The sequence below is a fragment of the Phoxinus phoxinus genome (assembly GCF_949152265.1).
Source record: "Phoxinus phoxinus genome assembly, chromosome: 17".
Taxonomy (NCBI): Eukaryota; Metazoa; Chordata; class Actinopteri; order Cypriniformes; family Leuciscidae; genus Phoxinus; species Phoxinus phoxinus.
The window spans coordinates 9,044,295-9,068,440 of NC_136892.1; the positions used below are offsets into that span (position 1 = coordinate 9,044,295).

The following is a 24,146-nucleotide window of genomic DNA, read 5'->3' on the forward strand; positions in this document are numbered from 1 at the left end:
GCTAGGTGCTAAATCATGCTATTAATGCAATTAAATAGGAATTTGCTGTAACTGGCATTGGATGTTTAATCGGCCCCAAACTTCACACGGTTGAATATTCTCATGTTTAACACATTTACATGAGAATATTCAGTTATAGTAATAGCGCCACCTACTGGCAACAGCAAATGACATGTTTAACACTGTGATGCTGTACTAGCAACATATTAAATATGCCATTGAGTTATAAACATGTTAGAAACCTGTTAAAACATGCTAGCAATTCTTAGCTAAGTGCTAAAGCATGCTAATGCAATGAAAGAGGAAGTTGTTGTTACTAAAGAAGGCAATGTCCAATCTTTCCCAAACTTTACACGTTTGATAAGAGTCCTGTCCTGAACACATCTACATGACACTTTTCAGTTATAGTAATAGCGCCACCTACTGGCAACAGGAAGTGACATGTTTAACACTGTGATGCAGTACTAGCAACATTTTAAATATGCCATTGAGTTATATACATGTTAGAAACATGTTAAAACATGCTAGCAATTCTTAGCTAAGTGCTAAAGCACGCTAATGCAATGAAACAGGAAGTTGGTGTTACTGAAGAAGGCAATGTCCAATCTGCCCCAAACTTCACACGTTTGATAAGAGTCCTGCCCTGAACACATCTACATGACAATTTTAAGTTAAAGTAATAGCGCCACCTACCGTCGACAGGAAGTGACACGTTTTACACTGTGATGCATTACTAGCGATATATTTAATATGCTATTGAGTTCTAAACATGCTAGAAACATGCTAAAACATGCTAGCAACACTTATCTGAGTTATAACGCATGCTATTATCCCCATAATCAAGGACATTTTTGTAACTGACTTTGACATACTCCTCCTATTTTTACCTACTTAAATGCACATTGCCCACCGTGCTCTGTCTTCCTAAAGCCACCGGGTGGCGGTGGCACGGGTGCGAGGGCCCTTTCATCGCTGCTTGCAGCTTTAATTAGGGCCCGAGCACCGATGGTGCGAGGACACTATTGGAATTGCTCTGTTTATTATTATTATTATTATTATTATTATTATTATTATTTTCCGCATTTGATCGCATTTTTGAGGGCCTAAACATGCACGAAAACTCACGAAAATTTGCACACGCGTCAGAACTGGCGAAAATTGACATCTGATATGCGTTTCAGAATTGGGCGGGGTAAAATGGCTCGATAGCGCCACCTATAAAGGTTCAACGGAGTGCGCCTCCCGCTACGTTTCACGTACGTGTACGAAATTCGGTACATACATGTAATGACCCAATACCTACAAAAAAGTCTCTTGGAGCATAGCCTTAAACACAACAGGAAGTCAGCCATTTTGAACTTCCTCTCTGATTTTTGTGCAGTTTTTGGCATTTTCAGGCCTCGTACTTTAACGAACTCCTCCTACAGTTTTAATCTGATCATCTTCAAATTTGGTGAGTGTAATCTTAAGGCCTTTGCGACGTTAAATTGCAAAGATCTAGAGTTTTCGTCGAAGGGCGTGTCCTCGGCGGCCTGACAAATTTTGATGTTTCGCCATGAAACAGGAAGTTGCTGTAACTAAGGCAAACAATGTCCAATCTGCCCCAAACTTCACACGTTTGATAAGCGTTCTGTCCTGAACACATGACCATGCTCAAATTCAGTTACAGTCATAGCGCCACCTGCTGGCAACAGGAAGTGACATGTTTAACACCGTTTTGGACTCCTAATTAACATATACAAAATTGCCAGCAAGTGCTAAACATGTTAACACCATACTAGAAACATGCTAAAACATGCTAGCAAACATTAGCTAAGTGCTAAAGCATGCTATTACTGCAATTAAATAGGAATTTGCTGTAACTCAGGCATTGAATGCCCAATCTGCCCCAAACTTCACACGTTTGATAAGAGTTCTGTCCTGAACACATTTACATGAGAATATTCAGTTATAGTAATAGCGCCACCTATTGGCAACAGGAAGTGACATGTTTAACACTGTGATGCTGTACTAGCAACATATTAAATAAACCATTGAGTTATAAACATGTTAGAAACATGTTAAAACATGCTAGCAATTCTTAGCTAAGTGCTAAAGCATGCTAATGCAATGAAACAGGAAGTTGTTGTTACTCAAGTAGGCAATGTCCAATCTGCCCCAAACTTCACAGGTTTGATAAGAGTCCTGCCCTGAACACATCTACATGAGAATAATCAGTTAGAGTAATAGCGCCACCTGCTGGCAACAGGAAGTGTCATGTTTAACACCATTTTGGACTCCTAATAACATATAAAAAATTGCCAGCAAGTGCTGAACATGTTAACAACACACGGGAACCATGCTAAAACATGCTAACAAACATTAGCTAAGTGCTAAAGCATGCTATTCCTGCAATTAAATAGGAATTTGCTGTCAGGCATTGAATGTTCAATTTGCCCCAATTTCACACGTTTGATAAGAGTTCTGCCCTGAACACATCTACATGACACTTTTCAGTTATAGTAATAGCGCCACCTACTGGCAACAGGAAGTGACATGGTTAACACTGTGATGCAGTACTAGCAACATATTAAATATGCCATTGAGTAATAAACATGTTAGAAACCTGTTAAAACATGCTAGCAATTCTTAGCTAAGTGCTAAAGCATGCTAATGCAATGAAACGGGAAGTTATTGTTACTGAAGAAGACAATGTCCAATCTGCCCCAAACTTCACATGTTTGATAAGAGTCCTGCCCTGAACACATCTACATGACAATTTTAAGTTAAAGTAATAGCGCCACCTACTGTCGACAGGAAGTGACACGTTTTAAACTGTGATGCATTGCTAGCGACATATTTAATATGCCATTGAGTTCTAAACATGCTAGAAACATGCTAAAACATGCTAGAAACACTTATCTGAGTGATAACGCATGCTATTATACCCATGATAAAGGACATTTTTGTAACTGACTTTGACATACTACTCCTATTTTTACCTACTTAAATGCACATTGCCCACCGTGCTCTGTCTTCCTAAAGCCACTGGGTGGCGGTGGCACGGGTGCGAGGGCCCTTTCATCGCTGCTTGCAGCTTTAATTAGGGCCCGAGCACCGATGGTGCGAGGACACTATTGGAATTGCTCTGTTTATTATTATTATTATTATTATTATTATTATTATTATTATTATTATTTTCCGCATTCAATCGCATTTTTGAGGGCCTAAACATGCACGAAAACTCACGAAAATTTGCACACGCGTCAGAACTGGCGAAAATTGACATCTGATATGCGTTTCAGAATTGGGCGGGGTAAAATGGCTCGATAGCGCCACCTATAAAGGTTCAACGGAGTGCGCCTCCCGCTACGTTTCACGTACGTGTACGAAATTCGGTACATACATGTAATTACCCAATACCTACAAAAAAGTCTCTTGAAGCATAGCCTTAAACACAACAGGAAGTCAGCCATTTTGAACTTCCTCTCTGATTTTTGTGCAGTTTTTGCCATTTTCAGGCCTCGTACTTTAACGAACTCCTCCTACAGTTTTAATCTGATCATCTTCAAATTTGGTGAGTGTAATCTTAAGGCCTTTGCGACGTTAAATTGCGAAGATCTAGAGTTTTCGTCGAAGGGCGTGTCCTCGGCGGCCTGACAAATTTTGATGTTTCGCCATGAAACAGGAAGTTGCTGTAACTCAGGCAAACAATGTCCAATCTGCCCCAAACTTCACACGTTTGATAAGCGTTCTGTCCTGAACACATGACCATGCTCAAATTCAGTTACAGTCATAGCGCCACCTGCTGGCAACAGGAAGTGACATGTTTAACACTGTTTTGGACTCCTAATAACATATAAAAAATTGCCAGCAAGTGCTTAACATGTTAACAACATACTAGAAACATGCTAAAACATGCTAGCAAACATTAGCTAAGTGCTAAAGCATGCTATTACTGCAATTAAATAGGAATTTGCTGTAACTCAGGCATTGGATGTCCAATCTGCCCCAAACTTCACACGTTTGATAAGCGTTCTGTCCTGAACACATGGCCATGCTCAAATTCAGTTACAGTCATAGCGCCACCTGCTGGCAACAGGAAGTGACATGTTTAACACTGTTTTGGACTTCTAATAACATACAAAAAAGTGCCAGCAAGTGTTAAACATGTTAACAACATACTAGAAACATGCTAAAACATGCTAGCAAACATTAGCTAGGTGCTAAATCATGCTATTAATGCAATTAAATAGGAATTTGCTGTAACTCAGGCATTGGATGTTTAATCTGCCCCAAACTTCACACGGTTGAATATTCTCATGTTTAACACATTTACATGAGAATATTCAGTTATAGTAATAGCGCCACCTACTGGCAACAGGAAATGACATGTTTAACACTGTGATGCTGTACTAGCAACATATTAAATATGCCATTGAGTTATAAACATGTTAGAAACCTGTTAAAACATGCTAGCAATTCTTAGCTAAGTGCTAAAGCATGCTAATGCAATGAAAGAGGAAGTTGTTGTTACTAAAGAAGGCAATGTCCAATCTTTCCCAAACTTTACACGTTTGATAAGAGTCCTGCCCTGAACACATCTACATGACACTTTTCAGTTATAGTAATAGCGCCACCTACTGGCAACAGGAAGTGACATGTTTAACACTGTGATACAGTACTAGCAACATATTAAATATGCCATTGAGTTATATACATGTTAGAAACATGTTAAAACATGCTAGCAATTCTTAGCTAAGTGCTAAAGCACGCTAATGCAATGAAACAGGAAGTTGGTGTTACTGAAGAAGGCAATGTCCAATCTGCCCCAAACTTCACACGTTTGATAAGAGTCCTGCCCTGAACACATCTACATGACAATTTTAAGTTAAAGTAATAGCGCCACCTACCGTCGACAGGAAGTGACAAGTTTTACACTGTGATGCGTTACTAGCGACATATTTAATATGCCATTGAGTTCTAAACATGCTAGAAACATGCTAAAACATGCTAGCAACACTTATCTGAGTTATAACGCATGCTATTATCCCCATAATCAAGGACATTTTTGTAACTGACTTTGACATACTCCTCCTATTTTTACCTACTTAAATGCACATTGTCCACCATGCTCTGTCTTCCTAAAGCCACCGGGTGGCGGTGGCACGGGTGCGAGGGCCCTTTCATCGCTGCTTGCAGCTTTAATTATTATTATTATTATTATTATTATTATTATTTTCCGCATTTGATCGCATTTTTGAGGGCCTAAACATGCACGAAAACTCACGAAAATTTGCACACGCGTCAGAACTGGCGAAAATTGACATCTGATATGCGTTTCAGAATTGGGCGGGGTAAAATGGCTCGATAGCGCCACCTATAAAGGTTCAACGGAGTGCGCCTCCCGCTACGTTTCACGTACGTGTACGAAATTCGGTACATACATGTAATGACCCAATACCTACAAAAAAGTCTCTTGGAGCATAGCCTTAAACACAACAGGAAGTCAGCCATTTTGAACTTCCTCTCTGATTTTTGTGCAGTTTTTGGCATTTTCAGGCCTCGTACTTTAACGAACTCCTCCTACAGTTTTAATCTGATCATCTTCAAATTTGGTGAGTGTAATCTTAAGGCCTTTGCGACGTTAAATTGCGAAGATCTAGAGTTTTCGTCGAAGGGCGTGTCCTCGGCGGCCTGACAAATTTTGATGTTTCGCCATGAAACAGGAAGTTGCTGTAACTAAGGCAAACAATGTCCAATCAGCCCCAAACTTCACACGTTTGATAAGAGTTCTGTCCTGAACACATGAACATGCTCAAATTCAGTTACAGTCATAGCGCCACCTGCTGGCAACAGGAAGTGACATGTTTAACACTGTTTTGGACTCCTAATAACATATAAAAATTTGCCAGCAAGTGCTTAACATGTTAACAACATACTAGAAACATGCTAAAACATGCTAGCAAACATTAGCTAAGTGCTAAAGCATGCTATTACTGCAATTAAATAGGAATTTGCTGTAACTCAGGCATTGAATGTCCAATCTGCCCCAAACTTCACACGGTTGATAAGCGTTCTGTCCTGAACACATGACCATGCTCAAATTCAGTTACAGTCATAGCGCCACCTGCTGGCAACAGGAAGTGACATGTTTAACACTGTTTTGGACTCCTAATAACATACAAAAAAGTGCCAGCAAGTGTTAAACATGTTAACAACATACTAGAAACATGCTAAAACATGCTAGCAAACATTAGCTAGGTGCTAAATCATGCTATTAATGCAATTAAATAGGAATTTGCTGTAACTCAGGCATTGGATGTTTAATCTGCCCCAAACTTCACACGGTTGAATATTCTCATGTTTAACACATTTACATGAGAATATTCAGTTATAGTAATAGCGCCACCTGCTGGCAACAGGAAGTGACATGTTTAACACTGTTTTGGACTCCTAATAACATACAAAAAAGTGCCAGCAAGTGTTAAACATGTTAACAACATACTAGAAACATGCTAAAACATGCTAGCAAACATTAGCTAGGTGCTAAATCATGCTATTAATGCAATTAAATAGGAATTTGCTGTAACTCAGGCATTGGATGTTTAATCTGCCCCAAACTTCACACGGTTGAATATTCTCATGTTTAACACATTTACATGAGAATATTCAGTTATAGTAATAGCGCCACCTACTGGCAACAGGAAATGACATGTTTAACACTGTGATGCAGTACTAGCAACATATTAAATATGCCATTGAGTTATATACATGTTAGAAACCTGTTAAAACATGCTAGCAATTCTTAGCTAAGTGCTAAAGCACGCTAATGCAATGAAACAGGAAGTTGGTGTTACTGAAGAAGGCAATGTCCAATCTGCCCCAAACTTCACACGTTTGATAAGAGTCCTGCCCTGAACACATCTACATGACAATTTTAAGTTAAAGTAATAGCGCCACCTACTGTCGACAGGAAGTGACACGTTTTACACTGTGATGCATTACTAGCGACATATTTAATATGCTATTGAGTTCTAAACATGCTAGAAGCATGCTAAAACATGCTAGCAACACTTATCTGAGTTATAACGCATGCTATTATCCCCGTAATCAAGGACATTTTTGTAACTGACTTTGACATACTCCTCCTATTTTTACCTACTTAAATGCACATTGCCCACCGTGCTCTGTCTTCCTAAAGCCACCGGGTGGCGGTGGCACGGGTGCGAGGGCCCTTTCATCGCTGCTTGCAGCTTTAATTATTATTATTATTATTATTTTCCGCATTTAATCGCATTTTTGAGGGCCTAAACATGCACGAAAACTCACGAAAATTTGCACACGCGTCAGAACTGGCGAAAATTGACATCTGATATGCGTTTCAGAATTGGGCGGGGTAAAATGGCTCGATAGCGCCACCTATAAAGGTTCAACGGAGTGCGCCTCCCGCTACGTTTCACGTACGTGTACGAAATTCGGTACATACATGTAATGACCCAATACCTACAAAAAAGTCTCTTGGAGCATAGCCCTAAACTCAACAGGAAGTCAGCCATTTTGAACTTCCTCTCTGATTTTTGTGCAGTTTTTGCCATTTTCAGGCCTCGCACTTTAACGAACTCCTCCTACAGTTTTAATTTGATCATCTTCAAATTTGGTGAGTGTAATCTTAAGGCCTTTGCGACATTAAATTGCGAAGATCTTGAGTTTTCGTCGAAGGGCGTGTCCTCGGCGGCCTGACAAATTTTGATGTTTCGCCATGTAACAGGAAGTTGCTGTAACTCAGGCAAACAATGTCCAATCTGCCCCAAACTTCCCACGGTTGATAAGAGTTCTGTCCTGAACACATGACCATGCTCAAATTCAGTTACAGTCATAGCGCCACCTGCTGGCAACAGGAAGTGATATGTTTAACACTGTTTTGGACTCCTTATAACATATAAAAAATTGCCAGCAAGTGCTAAACATGTTAACAACATACTAGAAACATGCTAAAACATGCTAGCAAACATTAGCTAAGTGCTAAAGCATGCTATTACTGCAATTAAATAGGAATTTGCTGTAACTCAGGCATGGAATGTCCAATCTGCCCCAAACTTCACACGTTTGATATGAGTTCTGTCCTGAACACATGACCATGCTCAAATTCAGTTACAGTCATAGCGCCACCTGCTGGCAACAGGAAGTGATATGTTTAACACTGTTTTGGACTCCTTATAACATATACAAAATTGCCAGCAAGTGCTAAACATGTTAACAACATACTAGAAACATGCTAAAACATGCTAGCAAACATTAGCTAGGTGCTAAAGCATGCTATTACTGCAATTAAATAGGAATTTGCTGTAACTCAGGCATTGGATGTTCAATCTGCCCCAAACTTCACACGTTTGATAAGAGTTCTGCCCTGAACACATTTACATGAGAATATTCAGTTATAGTAATAGCGCCACCTACTGGCAACAGGAAGTGACATGTTTAACACTGTGATGCTGTACTAGCAACATATTAAATATGCCATTGAGTTATATACATGTTAGAAACATGTTAAAACATGCTAGCAATTCTTAGCTAAGTGCTAAAGCACGCTAATGCAATGAAACAGGAAGTTGGTGTTACTGAAGAAGGCAAAGTTCAATCTGCCCCAAACTTCACACGTTTCATAAGAGTCTTGCCCTGAACACATCTACATGACAATTTTAAGTTAAAGTAATAGCGCCACCTACCGTCGACAGGAAGTAACACGTTTTACACTGTGATGCATTACTAGCGACATATTTAATATGCCATTGAGTTCTAAACATGCTAGAAACATGCTAAAGCATGCTAGCAACACTTATCTGAGTGATAACGCATGTTATTATCCCCATAATGAAGGATATTTTTGTAACTGACTTTGACATACTCCTCCTATTTTTACCTACTTAAATGCACATTGCCCACCGTGCTCTGTCTTCCTAAAGCCACCGGGTGGCGGTGGCACGGGTGCGAGGGCCCTTTCATCGCTGCTTGCAGCTTTAATTATTATTATTCTTCTCCGCATTTAATCGCATTTTTGAGGGCCTAAACATGCACGAAAACTCACGAAAATTTGCACACGCGTCAGAACCGGCGAAAATGTACATCTGATATGCGTTTCAGAATTGGGCGGGGTAAAATGGCTCGATAGCGCCACCTATAAAGGTTCAACGGAGTGCGCCTCCCACTACGTTTCACGTACGTATACGAAATTCGGTACATACATGTAATGACCCAATACCTACAAAAAAGTCTCTTGGAGCATAGCCTTAAACACAACAGGAAGTCAGCCATTTTGAACTTCCTCTCTGATTTTTGTGCAGTTTTTGCCATTTTCAGGCCTCGTACTTTAACGAACTCCTCCTACAGTTTTAATCTGATCATCTTCAAATTTGGTGAGTGTAATCTTAAGGCCTTTGCGACGTTAAATTGCGAAGATCTTGAGTTTTCGTCGAAGGGCGTGTCCTTGGTGGCCTGACACATTTTGATGTTTCGCCATGAAACAGGAAGTTGCTGTAACTCAGGCAAACAATGTCCAATCTGCCCCAAACTTCACACGTTTGATAAGAGTTCTGCCCTGAACACATTTACATCAGAATATTCAGTTATAGTAATAGCGCCACCTACTGGCAACAGGAAGTGACATGTTTAACACTGTGATGCTGTACTAGCAACATATTTAAATATGCCATTGAGTTATAAACATGATAGAAACATGTTAAAACATGCTAGCAATTCTTAGCTAAGTGCTAAAGCACGCTAATGCAATGCAACAGGAAGTTGTTGTTACTCAAGTAGGCAATGTCCAATCTGCCCCAAACTTCACACGTTTGATAAGAGTCCTGCCCTGAACACATCTACATGACACTTTTCAGTTATAGTAATAGCGCCACTTACTGGCAACAGGAAGTGACATGTTTAACACTGTGATGCAGTACTAACAACATACTAAATATGCCATTGAGTTATATGTAAACATGTTAGAAACATGTTAAAACATGCTAGCAATTCTTAGCTAAGTGCTAAAGCACGCTAATGCAATGAAACAGGAAGTTGTTGTTACTCAAGAAGGCAATGTCCAATCTGCCCCAAACTTCACACGTTTGATAAGAGTCCTGTCCTGAACACATCTACATGACAATTTTAAGTTAAAGTCATAGCGCCACCTACCGTCGACAGGAAGTGACACGTTTTACACTGTGATGCATTACTAGCGACATATTTAATATGCCATTGAGTTCTAAACATGCTAGAAACATGCTAAAACATGCTAGCAACACTTATCTGAGTGATAACGCATGCTATTATCCCAATAATAAGGACATTTTTGTAACTGACTTCGACATACTCCTCCTATTTTTACCTACTTAAATGCACATTGCCCACCGTGCTCTGTCTTCCTAAAGCCACCGGGTGGCGGTGGCACGGGTGCGAGGGCCCTTTCATCGCTGCTTGCAGCTTTAATTATTATTATTATTATTATTATTTTTTTTTTCTTACAACTATTCGGGCACTTTTGGGTCTCCTAACGTGCTCAAAAACTCTTGAAACTTTGCACACGGGTCAGAACCCGCGGCCATTAGGGCCGGGCTGAAGCTGGTACCCGGGCATGGCAGGGGGGCTCGACAGCGCCCCCTGGAACGGGGTCCGAAACTTGGTCCATAAATCAAACACGCTTGCATGGAATAATATAAAAAAAACAGTATACATATAGATCTCATCGGTTCATATATCCTTCGTGCTTTTACTTTTTACGCCAGCCCAACAGGAAGTTGGCTATTTAGGGCATTTTAAATACTCCAGGGCATTTAATGAAACTTCAGCAGTGTGTTTGTTGTAAGAGGCCGATCACATGGATGTGACTATTGTGAGTCAAAGTTATAGCGCCACCAACTGGAAGCAGGAAGTGTGTTGCTTTTGACAAAAGTGGGGGGGTTAGTTTTACCTACAGTCACAAAACTTGGTATGTATATTGTGCAAATCGAGCCGGACAACTTTCTAATTTACAGTCATTAGCTCCTACCAACAGGAAGTCAGATATTTTGGTTTGAATGTGGTTTTGTCTCTCTCTGCCTCTCTCTGACAGAGTTCCCCCTGCCATTCTGTGTGTGTGTGTGTCTCTTTCTGTCTGTCTGTCTGTGTGGGGAGGGGAGGGAGGGCACACACACAGACAGCCCCCCCTGTCTGTGTGTGTGGGGAGGGGGGCAGAAAGACTATTAAAAATAGGTATATTGTGCCATCTAGTGTTTTATACTATGAATACATGTGTTTTTTCTTTTAAACAAGTGTTTTAAAGTACAGTAATTTCAATGAATATATACCACACTTCATAGGAATTTTGGGTGTTGTGTACTTACAATGGCTACTGATTTCATGTGTCCGTTAAGTCCATGAGACTGTAGGGTGTCTAATTTTTCATTTTAGGTTTCAGAAGGGTGCTCACGCATACTTTGTGGTTGATATGTGCCCTCGATGCGCACTTTTGCAGAACCAACACTGATGCAAGCTCTAAAGCAGACTTCTTCTCGACAGTCAAAGCGGAGTTACGTTATTGCCCGTTGTGCACAGGAACCCTAAAGGCACCGGGGTGGCGGTTTTTATATATATATATATATATATAAATAAATATAGCTGCAAGCAGCGATGGAGGGCCCAAGCCGGTGGCACCGCCACCTTGGTGCCTTTAGTGCAACTAAAGGCACCAAAAATATTAAAGGATATATTTAATCCTTGATTCCCATAACTGGGAATGCTTCCTGTTGTTAAGCAGGAAGTTGTTTATGTTATATTAATAATAATATATGATATATGAGTTATTAATACCATTAATATTAATGATATGTGTGTATAGATTCACAGACAACAGGCTAGAAGGGTTTACTTTTTCTCCTATTATACTAACCGGTTGCCGGTGTCGACGCTGCTGTGGGTCTCGGTGTCGATGCTGCTGATCGTGTGGGTGTCGATGGTTCCACTGTTTCTGGTGCCGTTGTTGATGCCGTTGCCGACGCTGCAGCCGATGCCAACGTGGCATCAGTGGGAGTCACTGAACCAGTCTCGCTCGTCGAAAAGGAATCTTAAATAGAAAGATCATACAAAAGTCAACACACTACGAAACAGCAATGGCAGCTAGCAACTATTTAGAGCTAGCAGCAATTGTTATCTGCGAAACAAGTTTACTGTCTTCGTTGTTAAGTGAGCTTCAGCTTTCCAAAAGCCAGCCTACAGAAAACAAAACTCTCAAGCAGAGTGCGCCTACAGGGTTAATGTTAATTAAATATAAACTTAAAACACTTACCATCCTCCATCAGCGACTCCAACAAACTGGTGGCCGAGTCAAGTCCACCCTCCCTCCCGTTGCTCGCCGGTCTATGGCCGTAGATACCGTCCATCTGGTCGTACCACTTCCAGCTTTTTCGGTTTGAACCACTGAGTCCGTTGTGGTCCTTTACAGCTCTGTAGTCACTTTTTAGTTTTTTTAACTTTTCCCTACATTGCTGGAACGTTCTGTTGTAGCCATGTGTGGACAGCAGTTCGGAGACTTCTTGATACACTTTTTCGTTCCTCTTTGCCCCATCAAGCTCTCGCTGGATCCTATCTTCGGCAACCAAACAAAGGAAAGTCTGCACCTCCTCGTTTGACCATGGCGTATTCTTCCGAGTTGCCATAATAAGTTATATCACGCAATCTCTGGCCAAACTATTTAAAAATGGCGATGTTATTCAGGATAGGATACTCCGCCTGGCGCGTGCAATGATGACGTAGTGAATAGTGACGATTCTCTCTGACCAATCAGCAGTCTGCCGTGTTTTTACGTCACATTTTAGTATCGCCTCAGCTCGCTCAGAACCTCGCCGAAGGTGATACGAAAAAAAGTACCTGGAAGCAGGTACCGGTACAACTTTTACACAGTGGAAAACCAAACAAAGGCGAGTCGAGGCGAGGCGAGCCAAGGCGAGCTGGTACTGTGTAGTGGAAAAGCGCCATAAATGTCCAAACTGTGAAGAGGGATATCAATGAGCATTTAGTTAAGGCTATTTACAACTACACATCATATCCTTCTGGGATGCAGATTGCAAGTGTGACTGAAGCACTTATCCGAAAATACCCATGTCTGAAGGAACCAGACTCTTTATCTGGCTTTCATGGCTGGCAACTGAGCCTGAAGTACAAGATGGCTGATTACAGAAGACGACTCAATAAGTTTTGTTGTCCTGAAGTTGCATGCAACACATTGAAAAAGAAGAACCCTGAGGACATGAAGCCTGCAAAAAATGTAAAAAAAAAAACTGATTTTTGTCAGCCACTATATGAAAAAAGGTGAAACTGTACTTATGTTATTGTGACAGTCTTTGTCTTTGTGGTCCACTGAAACATAATATTTTTATGTTTCAGTGATTACAAAGAAAATAAACTATAATGGTTTACTTCTAGTTGTCTTAGCATTTTAAGCTGTTATAAGAATTTTTTTTTTTTAAGTGTTTGTTTTACAACCGTACACAAATCAACTTTATAATTATGGACAGACTTATAATGAGACATGTAAGATAAAAAATACTTCTTTAATGTTTGTTTTACAGTGTGACAATGGAGATATCCTGCAGCACATGAAAATTGCCATCTGCAAGAGGGATTATCAGGAGAATTTCAGCATCATCTTGGAGGGGATGCAAGTCATGGCTGGCTAGGAAAATCTGGCAAGAGCCTGTGCTGTTCTTTCAGAAGCTCTTCTTGGAACTGGGTGTTTGCATGTTTTCCCCGAAATTACTGACACTTAAAAACAAACTCATGACTTAGATTGAGACAATGCATTATGACCAAGTTCTGGTGAAAAAAAAAGCATTGATTGATGAACGTTTAATGTTGTTCTATATACAAGCTTTCAGCAAGTACAAATTATATGTTTTGCTACAAGTTATTCACAAGGTTTAGTCCAGAATGTGACTTTTCCAACAGAAACAAATTTGTATGCACATGTTTTTGTGTAACAAAATGATCTTTCTCAATGACATGGAAAATGTTAGCATTTTTTTGCTTTTATTTTTCATTTCTTAAAACTGCTGTCTTACATTTTAATAATAATAATTTGTTACATTTATATAGCGCTTTTTCTGAGACCTCAAAGTGCTTTACATAGAAGGGGGGAATCTCCTCAACCACCACCAATGTGCAGCATCCACTTGGATGATGCGACGGCAGCCATATTGCGCCAGACACCACACACCAGCTTACTGGTGGAGAGGAGACAGTGATGAAGCCAATTAGTATATGGGGATGATTATGATAGACAGAGGCCAAGGGGCAAATTTGGCCAGGATGCCAGGGTTACACCCCTACTCTTTTTCGAAGGACATCCTGGGATTTGTAATGACCACAGAGAGTCAGGACCTGGGTTTAACGTCTCATCCAAAGGACGGCGCTCTTTTCGCCTAGTGTCCCCGTCACTACTGGGGCATTAGAACCCACACAGACCACAGGATGAGCACCCCCTGCTGGCCTCACGAACACCTCTTCCAGCAGCAACCTGGTTTTCCCAGAAGATCTCCCATCCAAGTACTAACCAGGCTCAGCCCTGCTTCAGTGGGCAACCAGTCTTGGGCTACAGGGTGATATGGCTTCTGGCAATATCTCTATTTTATATAGATTTGTTTTATTTGGGGAAAAAATACCGAAAGCATGTTTGATAACAAAAAGTGCATTATGTATTCATTATTATCTTAATTATTTACTGCCTTTTTCAGGTTAAGTAAATTTCATTAATACAAATGAGTAAATTCTGCTTGATTTATTTGTGAGACAACTTAAATTAAAAAAGCACATTCCACTAATAATATTAAATTCATCATGTCCCATAGACTAAATAATTTAGGAAATTTTACTTAATTTTTTGGGGTTGATTTCATACACACACAAAAAAAAGTTAAAATCTACTTAGATATAATACGTGTAATATTGTTACCATAACTTAGATAGCATGTAGTATTTTTTACAGTGTATATAGTAGGGAAGTATGCAGTTTCAAATGCAGCCAGCGTCTTCTCGACATGTACACAACACAACCAGCTACAGCATTGAGGGTGGGTCAAAGTAGATGTTCTCAGGGCAGCCAATGAAGACCATAGGCTGGCATTATGCAAATGTGTTATCCAGTGACGTGTAGCCGTAACGAAGTGGCATTCGAATTTCTGACGACTTGCAGTTCAGTCCAGATTCTTTCTTTTGAGAGACAATAACTTTTTTTATCGTGCACTTTCATCTTCACAACTTTGCAGATCATTTACATTCACAGACAGCTATATTACATACTGCAATAACAGAAATATTCATATACCGGCGGTTCTAAAAAAAGAAGGGCAATGCTTGACCAAACTGTTACCAGATTTAAACTTCACTATTAATTTTTAGCAAATTACACTTTTAGATTAAATCACTGTTGAAACCATATGAATGTCAAAAAATGTGAAAGTGCAATGTTTGTAAATCATGGTGTGAATGTGAACTTTGCTCAATTCAATTCACATTTATTTGTATATGGCTTTTCACAATACATATCTTTTCAAAACAGCTTTACTGAAAATGCATGTCTACATTACAATTTAGTGATTAAATGTATTAATTTAAGGCAGAAACAATGAGCTCATTTAACTAATAAATACATGTTTGATTGGATACATAGAAAAATGTAGCATGTTGATTCAGAGTTGGCGTAATATCTTTATTGGTATTGGGGCATCTGAAGTTTTCAGAGTTTCAGAGTCCAAACTGGAGCGGTCGCACTCTTTAGTTAACTCGGGATGGGCATCCCAAAATAAAACAGAAAAGCTAAAGGAAAAAAATTAGACAACTTTAGGCAATGGGCAACTTTGGGCTCACTTAGACAACTTTGGGCAATGCTTTTTCTCATGAGTCCGTTGATGAGATGATCGGGTGAATCTCTTCCCACACGAAGTGCACTGGTACGGCTTCTCTCCAGTATGAACTCTCTCATGATCTTTCATGTCTCCTGAGCGAGCGAAACTCTTTCCACATTTTGAGCACATGTACGGTTTCTCTCCAGTATGAATTCTCTGGTGTAATTTTAAATGTGTTGTTGTTGCAAAGCTCTTCCCACATTCAAAGCACACATAAGGTCTCACACCAGTATGAATACGCTCATGCACTTTTAAATACTTCAGTAGTGAAAAACTCTTTCCACAAAAAGAACAAACGTGAGGCTTCACAGCCGCATGAATTTTAAGGTGTCTCCTTAAGATTGATTCCACAACAAATGTTTTATCACACTGATCACAGCTGAATGATCTCACACCAGAGTGAGAGCGCAGATGATTTTTGAGAACTCTTTTGCAACTGAAACTTTTTCCACACTGAGAACATGTGAACGGTCTTTCTCCAGTGTGAATTCTCATATGTCTTTTAAGGGCTGATTTATTTAAGAAAGTTTTTCCACAGTGAATGCATGTGAACAGATTTTCTCCAGTGTGAGATGTCATGTGTTTCTTAAGGTCTGATTTATGCACGTAAAACATTCCACACTCAGAGCAGGTGAAAAATCCTTTGACTCCAGATTTTCCAGCTTGTTTTGGTGTGAAATTCTCTTCAGTCTTTGAAACGACTGCATTTCCATCTTCATTTTTGAAATTATGAGGTTTTTGAAACGGATGTTTTTTGTCTTCATTTTTAAATGTCAATTTTCCATCTTCATTTGTGAAGTGCTGGTTCTTGTCTTCATTCACTTTTATCAGGTCTGAAATCAACATTAAATTCCCAAAATTCAATTAAAGAAGGATAAATGAGAAACAAATTAATAAAGTTAATTCTTAATTTAGCACAAATCTAGTTTTAGTTGTATTGTTATATCCTCCTCAGAACCAGAACTTTTTTGTGTGTTTCAAAAGTTCACACTTATAGAATAAAGATTATGTGTATTTGGGTGCTGTCTGGAGGGAGGGCTTAGTAATTAGCTTAATTATCTGAACATGCTCCTCCAGAAATTTGTTAATAAAACATTAGGATTTAGGATGTCATCACTGTTATGAGCCTGGTTATTTATTCATTGGTTCCATTCTGTCCTCCTGTGTATATTGTCTCTGTGCATGTTTGTGTTACAGGTGGGCGGTTTCTTGTGATAACTTGTTGGAGGCTGCGATTGGTTCTCTTCCACACCTGATCCAGATATAAGAACCGCCCCAAACACTCCACTAGTGCTGTCACGATTCCTTGATTAAATTAGAGTACTCGATTAAAAAAAAAAAAAAAAATCCTTGATTGCAAAGTGTCGAGTAATCGGCATAATACCGGAAATGGCGCATTCCATAAAATACATAATATTATAAACATAAGACAGTGTTGTTATATAAAACCATATGATTACTTGATTTTTATACTTTATTTGAACCATATATTGTTATTATATATTTATTTTAAAATAATTTTAAAGGCTATTGGCTATCGATTAAACGTCAAAATAATCGACAGATTACTCTTTTACAAAAATAATCGTTAGTGACAGCCCTACACTCAACCTCTGACATTATCGTGCCATCGTGTGTGATTGTGTACCTCTTCGCTATTGCTTCATATCGTCGTTGTTTTGTCTAGTCTAGAGATTTGAGATTGAGAGTGTGATTGTGATTTTGACTTGTGAATTCTTGTTAACTTGACCCATGCCAAATTAACTGCGATTTGGATTCTGATTTTGGATTGTTTGCTACGAACCTGTGTATATATCTTGTGTAAATATTCTGATATACAATTTTGCTAAATTAAGGGACGTTAGGGGGTTTGACAGCATTTTATTTAGTATGTCTTTTCATACTGTACTGTTTGTTTAGGGAGGTAAGCAAGTTTAAATTGTATTTTGATTTCTTTATTTTTGTTTTAGAAAATGAAGAGGTTATAAAAAGATTTGTTGTTTGTTATTTGGCCTTGTCTGCCCCTGATACTAAACCCTTGTTAAAAATAATAAAACTCTTATTATTTGGCATCTCTATTATAATGAGACTGTCTCTTTACGGCGGACCCCTAGTGGTCGTAACAATTACATTGTTTGGAGCATAAGAAACAAATGAAAACCTTTATTTTATTTTTTTTGGGATATTTTATGCTATGTCCTCTAGGACAGTGGTTCCCAAAGTGGGGGTACCCCGACGCAGGGGTCGCGAGATGATTTCTATTTTTTTAAAAAGTGGAAAAAATATAAAGGCCCAATATATTTTTGTTGCAATTAATTTAATTCAATACTTGTTAAATAGTGTTTGCAGAAAAGTCTGATAAAAAAAAAATATACATAATATAGGCTACCGGTATATATTTTAATTCAATTTGTAATTTTGTCCCAGCATTACGAGATTACGTCAGCGCCAATCACAATCAAGTTGTCAAGTCAAGTACATCACGCGCAGCAAGCGGAGGTCAGTGAGGGTGAGCCGCACGAAATGCCCTCCACTTCTGCTAAGGGTGGAGCCCGCCAAGCCCATCACTCGGATCCGGCTTGCTCCAAATCAAGAAAATACAGAGAGGAATTTATTAAGTATGGATTTGTGTGTCAGGTCGTAAACGGAGAACAACATCCCCAGTGCGTAGTGTGCTCTTGTCCTTGCTCACGAGAGTCTTAAGCCAGTAAAAATGCAAGACATCTGAACACTAAACATCCCAATCTCGCTGCTAAACCTATCGAGTTTTTCCGCAGAAAAGAGGGAGAGTTACGAGGGCAAAAGAAATGTATCAATGCTTTATTTTTATAGGCTATATTTTACAGTTTTGGATAAAATAGGGCTAAACATTTTTTGCATAATTTTTGCTTAAAAATAAAGCATTCATAAATTATTTTATGATAAACATATTAATGACTTAAGTGAACTCTATAGTTATAAACGCAAATAATAATAATAATTAGCCTATCATTATTATTATCAGCCTACAAGGCTACGTATTTAGAAGATTTTGACGCATATCCAAGGGTTCGTGCGGAGTGTGAGCGCGCTCTACATGGCACGGAGGCGCGGGCGCGAACACTTGTATTTCCCTATCAACTGTGGAAACAACTTAACTCTCCGAGAGAGAACAGGTGGATCGAGCGGCTCATGCAGAATTGTAACACTGATTTTGCGCGTAGAACAATAAAATATAACTTTGTGTGCTTTGAGACTGGGCATAAAATCGATTTGCTGTACATTTCACGCGACGGGATGGGGTTGTTGAGGTGGGGCGGGGGAGGTGGGGGGTCGCGGGGCAGCAGCGCATTTATCATGGGGGTCGCGGGCTAAAAAGTTTGGGAACCCCTGCTCTAGGACACCAGGACTCAGTTATTAAGAAAATAAAATGACATGATTAGACATTTTTACTTACCTATTTATTTTTAGGTTTAAGGCTAATTTTGACCAAAAAATCTCATATTTCATTGGAATATTTATATAAAATTTCCTTCCCAATTGACTTGTGTCTCCCCAAAATGCCTGATAAACATGTTGCAAGTCCTGGTTTCTTCTACAGAGGACGTATGAAATTGATGGCCTGTTTCCTAACAGTAATATTCTGATTTGAAACCCCATAAAGTTTTTTTTCTGATATGTTTATTTACAACAAACAATAAAGTCAAATTTAAAACAAATGACAAAATGTTATCATATTTCCATAAGAGTGCTAAATTTCTATGGAAGCTTATGGGTAGCAAATTTCAATTTGAAATGTAATATGCAAAATGACAATGCAATATGTAAAATGGCAATGCATTTCTGTATGTAAATTAAAATTTTCCCATCATTTTTGCAACGTTTGGTGCAACATGAAAATGAAAATTCAATTATATAATTTACATTTGCCATTTCATACACTAGCTTTAATATGTAAATTGAATACATATTTTAACGCTTTAAAAGTTGCAAAATTAAAATGTATTAAAGAAATTAGTAGATATGTTTAACATGTTCAAGCAAAACCTGTAGCAAAATTGTAATTTAAATGTTATTTTTTCTTAATTGCATTTACACTCACAGTTAAGACACTTGCATTTCCATTATACGTGTCCCGCAATGAATGTAGCAAAATTCAATGTGCAATTTGAAAATGCATTCTGAGCCGATCACGTGTCCGCCCCGCCCTGTCAATCACTGCGTGAAGTTGGCCCCACCCCCAACCCAATGCAAAACGTTAGCAAAATAGGCTCAATCGGTTTTACTTCGTTTGTGCTGTAATTGTTTTGTTTTTTTAGCTGCTTATGTTTTTTAGATAGTAAAATAATATTTATAGGTCATTCTGATGTCACCCAGCCTGCCACATGCTCCAAATAAAATAGTCTCGTTTGGTTTGCGCTGCTTCAGTTTTTGAAATATTAGACAGAATCATAGACGATGACGTCACCAGCCCCCCACCTGCTCCACATTCACTCAAAATAGTCTCATATGTTTGTGCTAATTTGCGCCAATAAATGTTTATTTTGTGCAGCTTCGGTTTCTTAAATATTAAAATAATATTTATTGGTCATTCTGAGGTCACTCAGCCCCCCTACCTGCTCCACATTCACCCAAAATAGTCTGGTTTGTTTGTGCGATCGTTTGTGCCGGTTAAAGCTTCGTTGTTTAAAATATTAGACACTGAATTATAGACGATGATGTCACCAGCCCTCGATCTCCTTCACATTCACCCAAAAAAGGCTAGGTCGATTAATTTGACCCGTCAGATTCCGTGACCATGTAGCCTACCTATATGTATTAATACCTGATCAATATGCATTATAAAATAGAAAGGGGACTCGCATGTCTACCTCATATTTGATGATTATACAGCTGCATAAACAGAGATGGTCACGCATCACATATAGTCACTTTATTGAACATTACTAGGGATGTTAACGATTAATCGGCGATCGATTAATTGTCGATAATACGTTTAATCGATACAACTTATCGATCATCGATTAAGCAGGTTCATGCGCGTGCGTGGTGCTCAACCACGAAACAAAGCGAGCGCGTTTGTTTGGGACCATTTTACATCTTCATTATGACTATAAGTGTGCGTGTTTATTCGTAGCCTTTTGTTTTGTGCAAATGCAAGTTGTAATATTGTGTTTATTTTGTGTATGCCTATCTATATCGGATTTATCTTATATTGGATGCATTTGTACCCCTTGAATTAATGCTGTAGTAAAGCGTGATCAGCTTCAGCGCGCACGGCTCAAACGCCACTGCACGACTAATAATGACTATTGGGAGGACTGTCATATTACATAACATTATAAAGAGAACAATATTGTAATAAAACATTGTGCATTATTTGAGTTTAGTTGCCGTGTCGCGTTGCTCCAGGAAGAGCGCGTCCACAACATGAGTCATCCTGAATGAATGGCACGTAACTAAGTTCAAGTTCACTTGTGCATTCGCCTAATTTTTTGCAGAAATCATGTGTAATGTTATGTTTATTTTGAATATATCTGATTAATCTCATATAGGATGCGTTTCTTTGAGTTAAATAACCCGCTAGCAAACTAAGTGCTCCAGTTTAACGGTAGCCTATTCATTCAGCGCGCGCAGCTCAAACAGAAATGCACGACTAATAAAAACGATGAATAATTTGGGACTGAAATATAACATAACATGATAACATTATTGTATTAAATCGTTGCCAATGCATTGGGTTTAGTTGCCGTCTTCAGTGAGTTGTTCCAGGGAGTGCACGTCCACAACAGTCACACATTCTGCACGCATCTAAGGCGGCATTGGTGACACGTTGTATTAGTAGTTGTATTATATTTGATTGATCATTTAATTAAATTAATTATTTAATAATCACATTGAAACATTTTACAATCCTACTAGCCCTTTATTTAGATTAAAAACCATTCTCATTCATTTGGTGAGGAGCATAGTTTTGAGCAGGATTTGCAGACCCTGTCATGCTGTTGGCCATGCTGCTGCAGCCGACGCATATTGCAGTATTAAGGCTAACGATTAATCGATCGTTAATTTAAACGACGATCGATCATGGGAATTTGTGAAAATTGACATTCCCTAAACATTACAGTCAGTTATAAATGCATTTTCTAGTTTCCATTTAGAAATACATTTTTCAATGGCTATTAATACCGAATACCAACGGAGCTTTGTCATATTATGTGATCACAGAGTTATTACTCTGTGATCACATAATATGACAAAGCTCCATGGTATTCGGTATTAATAGCTATCGAAAAATTTATTTCTAAATGTATGCATTTGTAAGCCTATGCATTTGTAAGGCCTATGCATTTGTTAGGAAAAACTAAAGGATCTCCAAGATTATTGGGTATTTACAGTTAATAGTAATAAGAATAAAGATAAGCATGTATCAGACAATGAGAATATTTGATACAAAACGAAACCATCAACACAGTCCATCATCAGACAACAGCAGTTCAGCATAATGTTGTATCGATGCCTGATAAAGGCAGAACATTCTCCCAGACCCAGACGGTCCAACATCGTACTGGTTCTATCACCTGCAGGCGCGTAATACTCTTCGGAAACACTACCATTTCTCTGTTCATGCTCCACTTCATCTGCTAGTGAATTTAACGCTCGTATCCGCTCTGCCACCGCCGTGTTTCCTTTCCAACACCTCAATATACGCACCATAGCCTATGTTTACCTGTTGCCGAGCCCCGCCTTCACGCAGTGATTGACAGGGGAGGATGGGCACGTGATTGAATTTTGATACATTCATTGCGGGACACTTAATGGAAATGCAATCGCAAGTGTCTTAACTGTGAGTGTAAATGCAATTAAGAAAAAATAACATTTAAATTACAATTTTGCTACAGTTTGCTTGAACATGTTAAACATATCTACTCATTTCTGTAATACATTTTAATTTTGCAACTTTTAAAGCGTTAAAATATGTATACAATTTACATATTAAAACTAGTGTATGAAATGGCAAATGTAATTTATATAATTGAATTTTCATTTTCATCCAAATGTTGCACACATGATGGGACATTTTTAATTTAAATACAGAAATGCATTGCCATTTTACATATTGCATTGTCATTTTTTTTGCTATTAGATTTCAAATTTAAATTTGCTACCCATAAGCTTCCATAAATTTCATCACTTAGTCAATGCCAGTCATTTAAAAGACCAAGTTGTAATAGTAAAACTATATCTCTGAAATGCCCTGAATGTGCTTTTTACAGGTCTATGCCTGTGTCTCAGGAGGATATGTGAGTTTTCATCTAAATGTTCCACATCAGTCATTAAAGAGAATGAATTAAAACACCAACCTATTTGTTCCTCTGTATCTTCAACTTTTATTCTGCAGGGTTCTTCCTTAAACTCCATCTTTACAATAGTATGTCAGTCGTTTCTCCTGGAGTAATTCCTCCTGCTTGCTTCTTCTTGTCCTGTGGGAAGATGTGAATATTCCCCAGCATTTAAACTCTCATGAAGAACTCTCATTATGTTTAGAATCAATTCAACGCCTAAAGCTGTTTGAATTGTTGCTTTTTATGTTGCTCTTACATTATGATTTGCATACATTAAAAACTGTTAAACAGGTTTCATTTGTTTATTATATAAAATGTGAACACAACTCATAATCTTTTTTAATCAAATTTTAATGTGAAAAACCAGTCAGTATAACGAGTTGTTTACGTGTCACGACTCACGAGCGTTAATGCACAACAACGGTCTGTTCATTTTGATTCGTTTGTGAGTGACTCACTAAATTAACTGAATCATTTAGTTGTTTAGATTTAGATTTATCCCAATAAAGGATTAAATGAACGTACCCACAGTCTGAAAAACAGCAGAGCAGAATGAAAGACGAAGTGTTCCACTTCACATGTTTATGTTCTCTTCTCTTGCTTCTCTTCTTCTTCTAGATTTCGATGTGTGTCATCGCTTCGGTTGTATGAGCGCCTTCTACTGGCCTAAACCATATTCATCTTTTTTACGCTCATAAATTATATGAAGAAAAAGTGACTGTTTCACTTGTTAGTTGATATTATAAACACAATTTCTATCCCCAAACAGGATTGAAAATGTGAAGAAGAAAAAAACCTTGCATCACGATTGTCAAAACAATTGGTAACTAAACAGTGACAAGTTGATGTTACAATGTTTAGCTACATGGTAGGCTACAATTACTACTACTGTATTTATTATAGCTTAACA

The 24,146-nt window shown here is 38.6% G+C and overlaps 1 protein-coding gene across 2 annotated transcripts; it reads right to left on the reverse strand.

The window, feature by feature from the left end:
* Positions 1–14,119: 14,119 nt before the first annotated feature.
* Positions 14,120–23,885, reverse strand: LOC306984093 (uncharacterized protein). 2 transcript variants are annotated; one of them, XM_079585116.1, is made up of 3 exons: positions 23,762–23,885; positions 23,255–23,374; positions 14,120–16,744 (listed from the first exon to the last, which is right to left on the reverse strand). In XM_079585116.1, the coding sequence occupies exons 2-3, from the start codon at positions 23,310–23,312 to the stop codon at positions 15,870–15,872; spliced, it is 933 nt and encodes a 310-aa protein (XP_079441242.1). In that variant the 5' UTR covers positions 23,313–23,374; positions 23,762–23,885; the 3' UTR covers positions 14,120–15,869. The 2 variants fall into 2 exon arrangements, with proteins under 2 accessions (XP_079441242.1, XP_079441243.1); XM_079585117.1 differs by having other exon boundaries at positions 23,766–23,837.
* Between the last annotated feature and the right edge of the window lie 261 nt (positions 23,886–24,146).

Bases quoted from the DNA above. Each gene is read 5' to 3' on its own strand.
- LOC306984093 (XM_079585116.1), bottom strand. From the start codon at position 23,312: ATGGAGTTTAAGGAAGAACCCTGCAGAATAAAAGTTGAAGATACAGAG. The intron at 16,745-23,254 runs GTTGGTGTTTTA...TGTTGATTTCAG, and splicing joins AGATACAGAGGAACAAATAG to ACCTGATAAAAGTGAATGAA.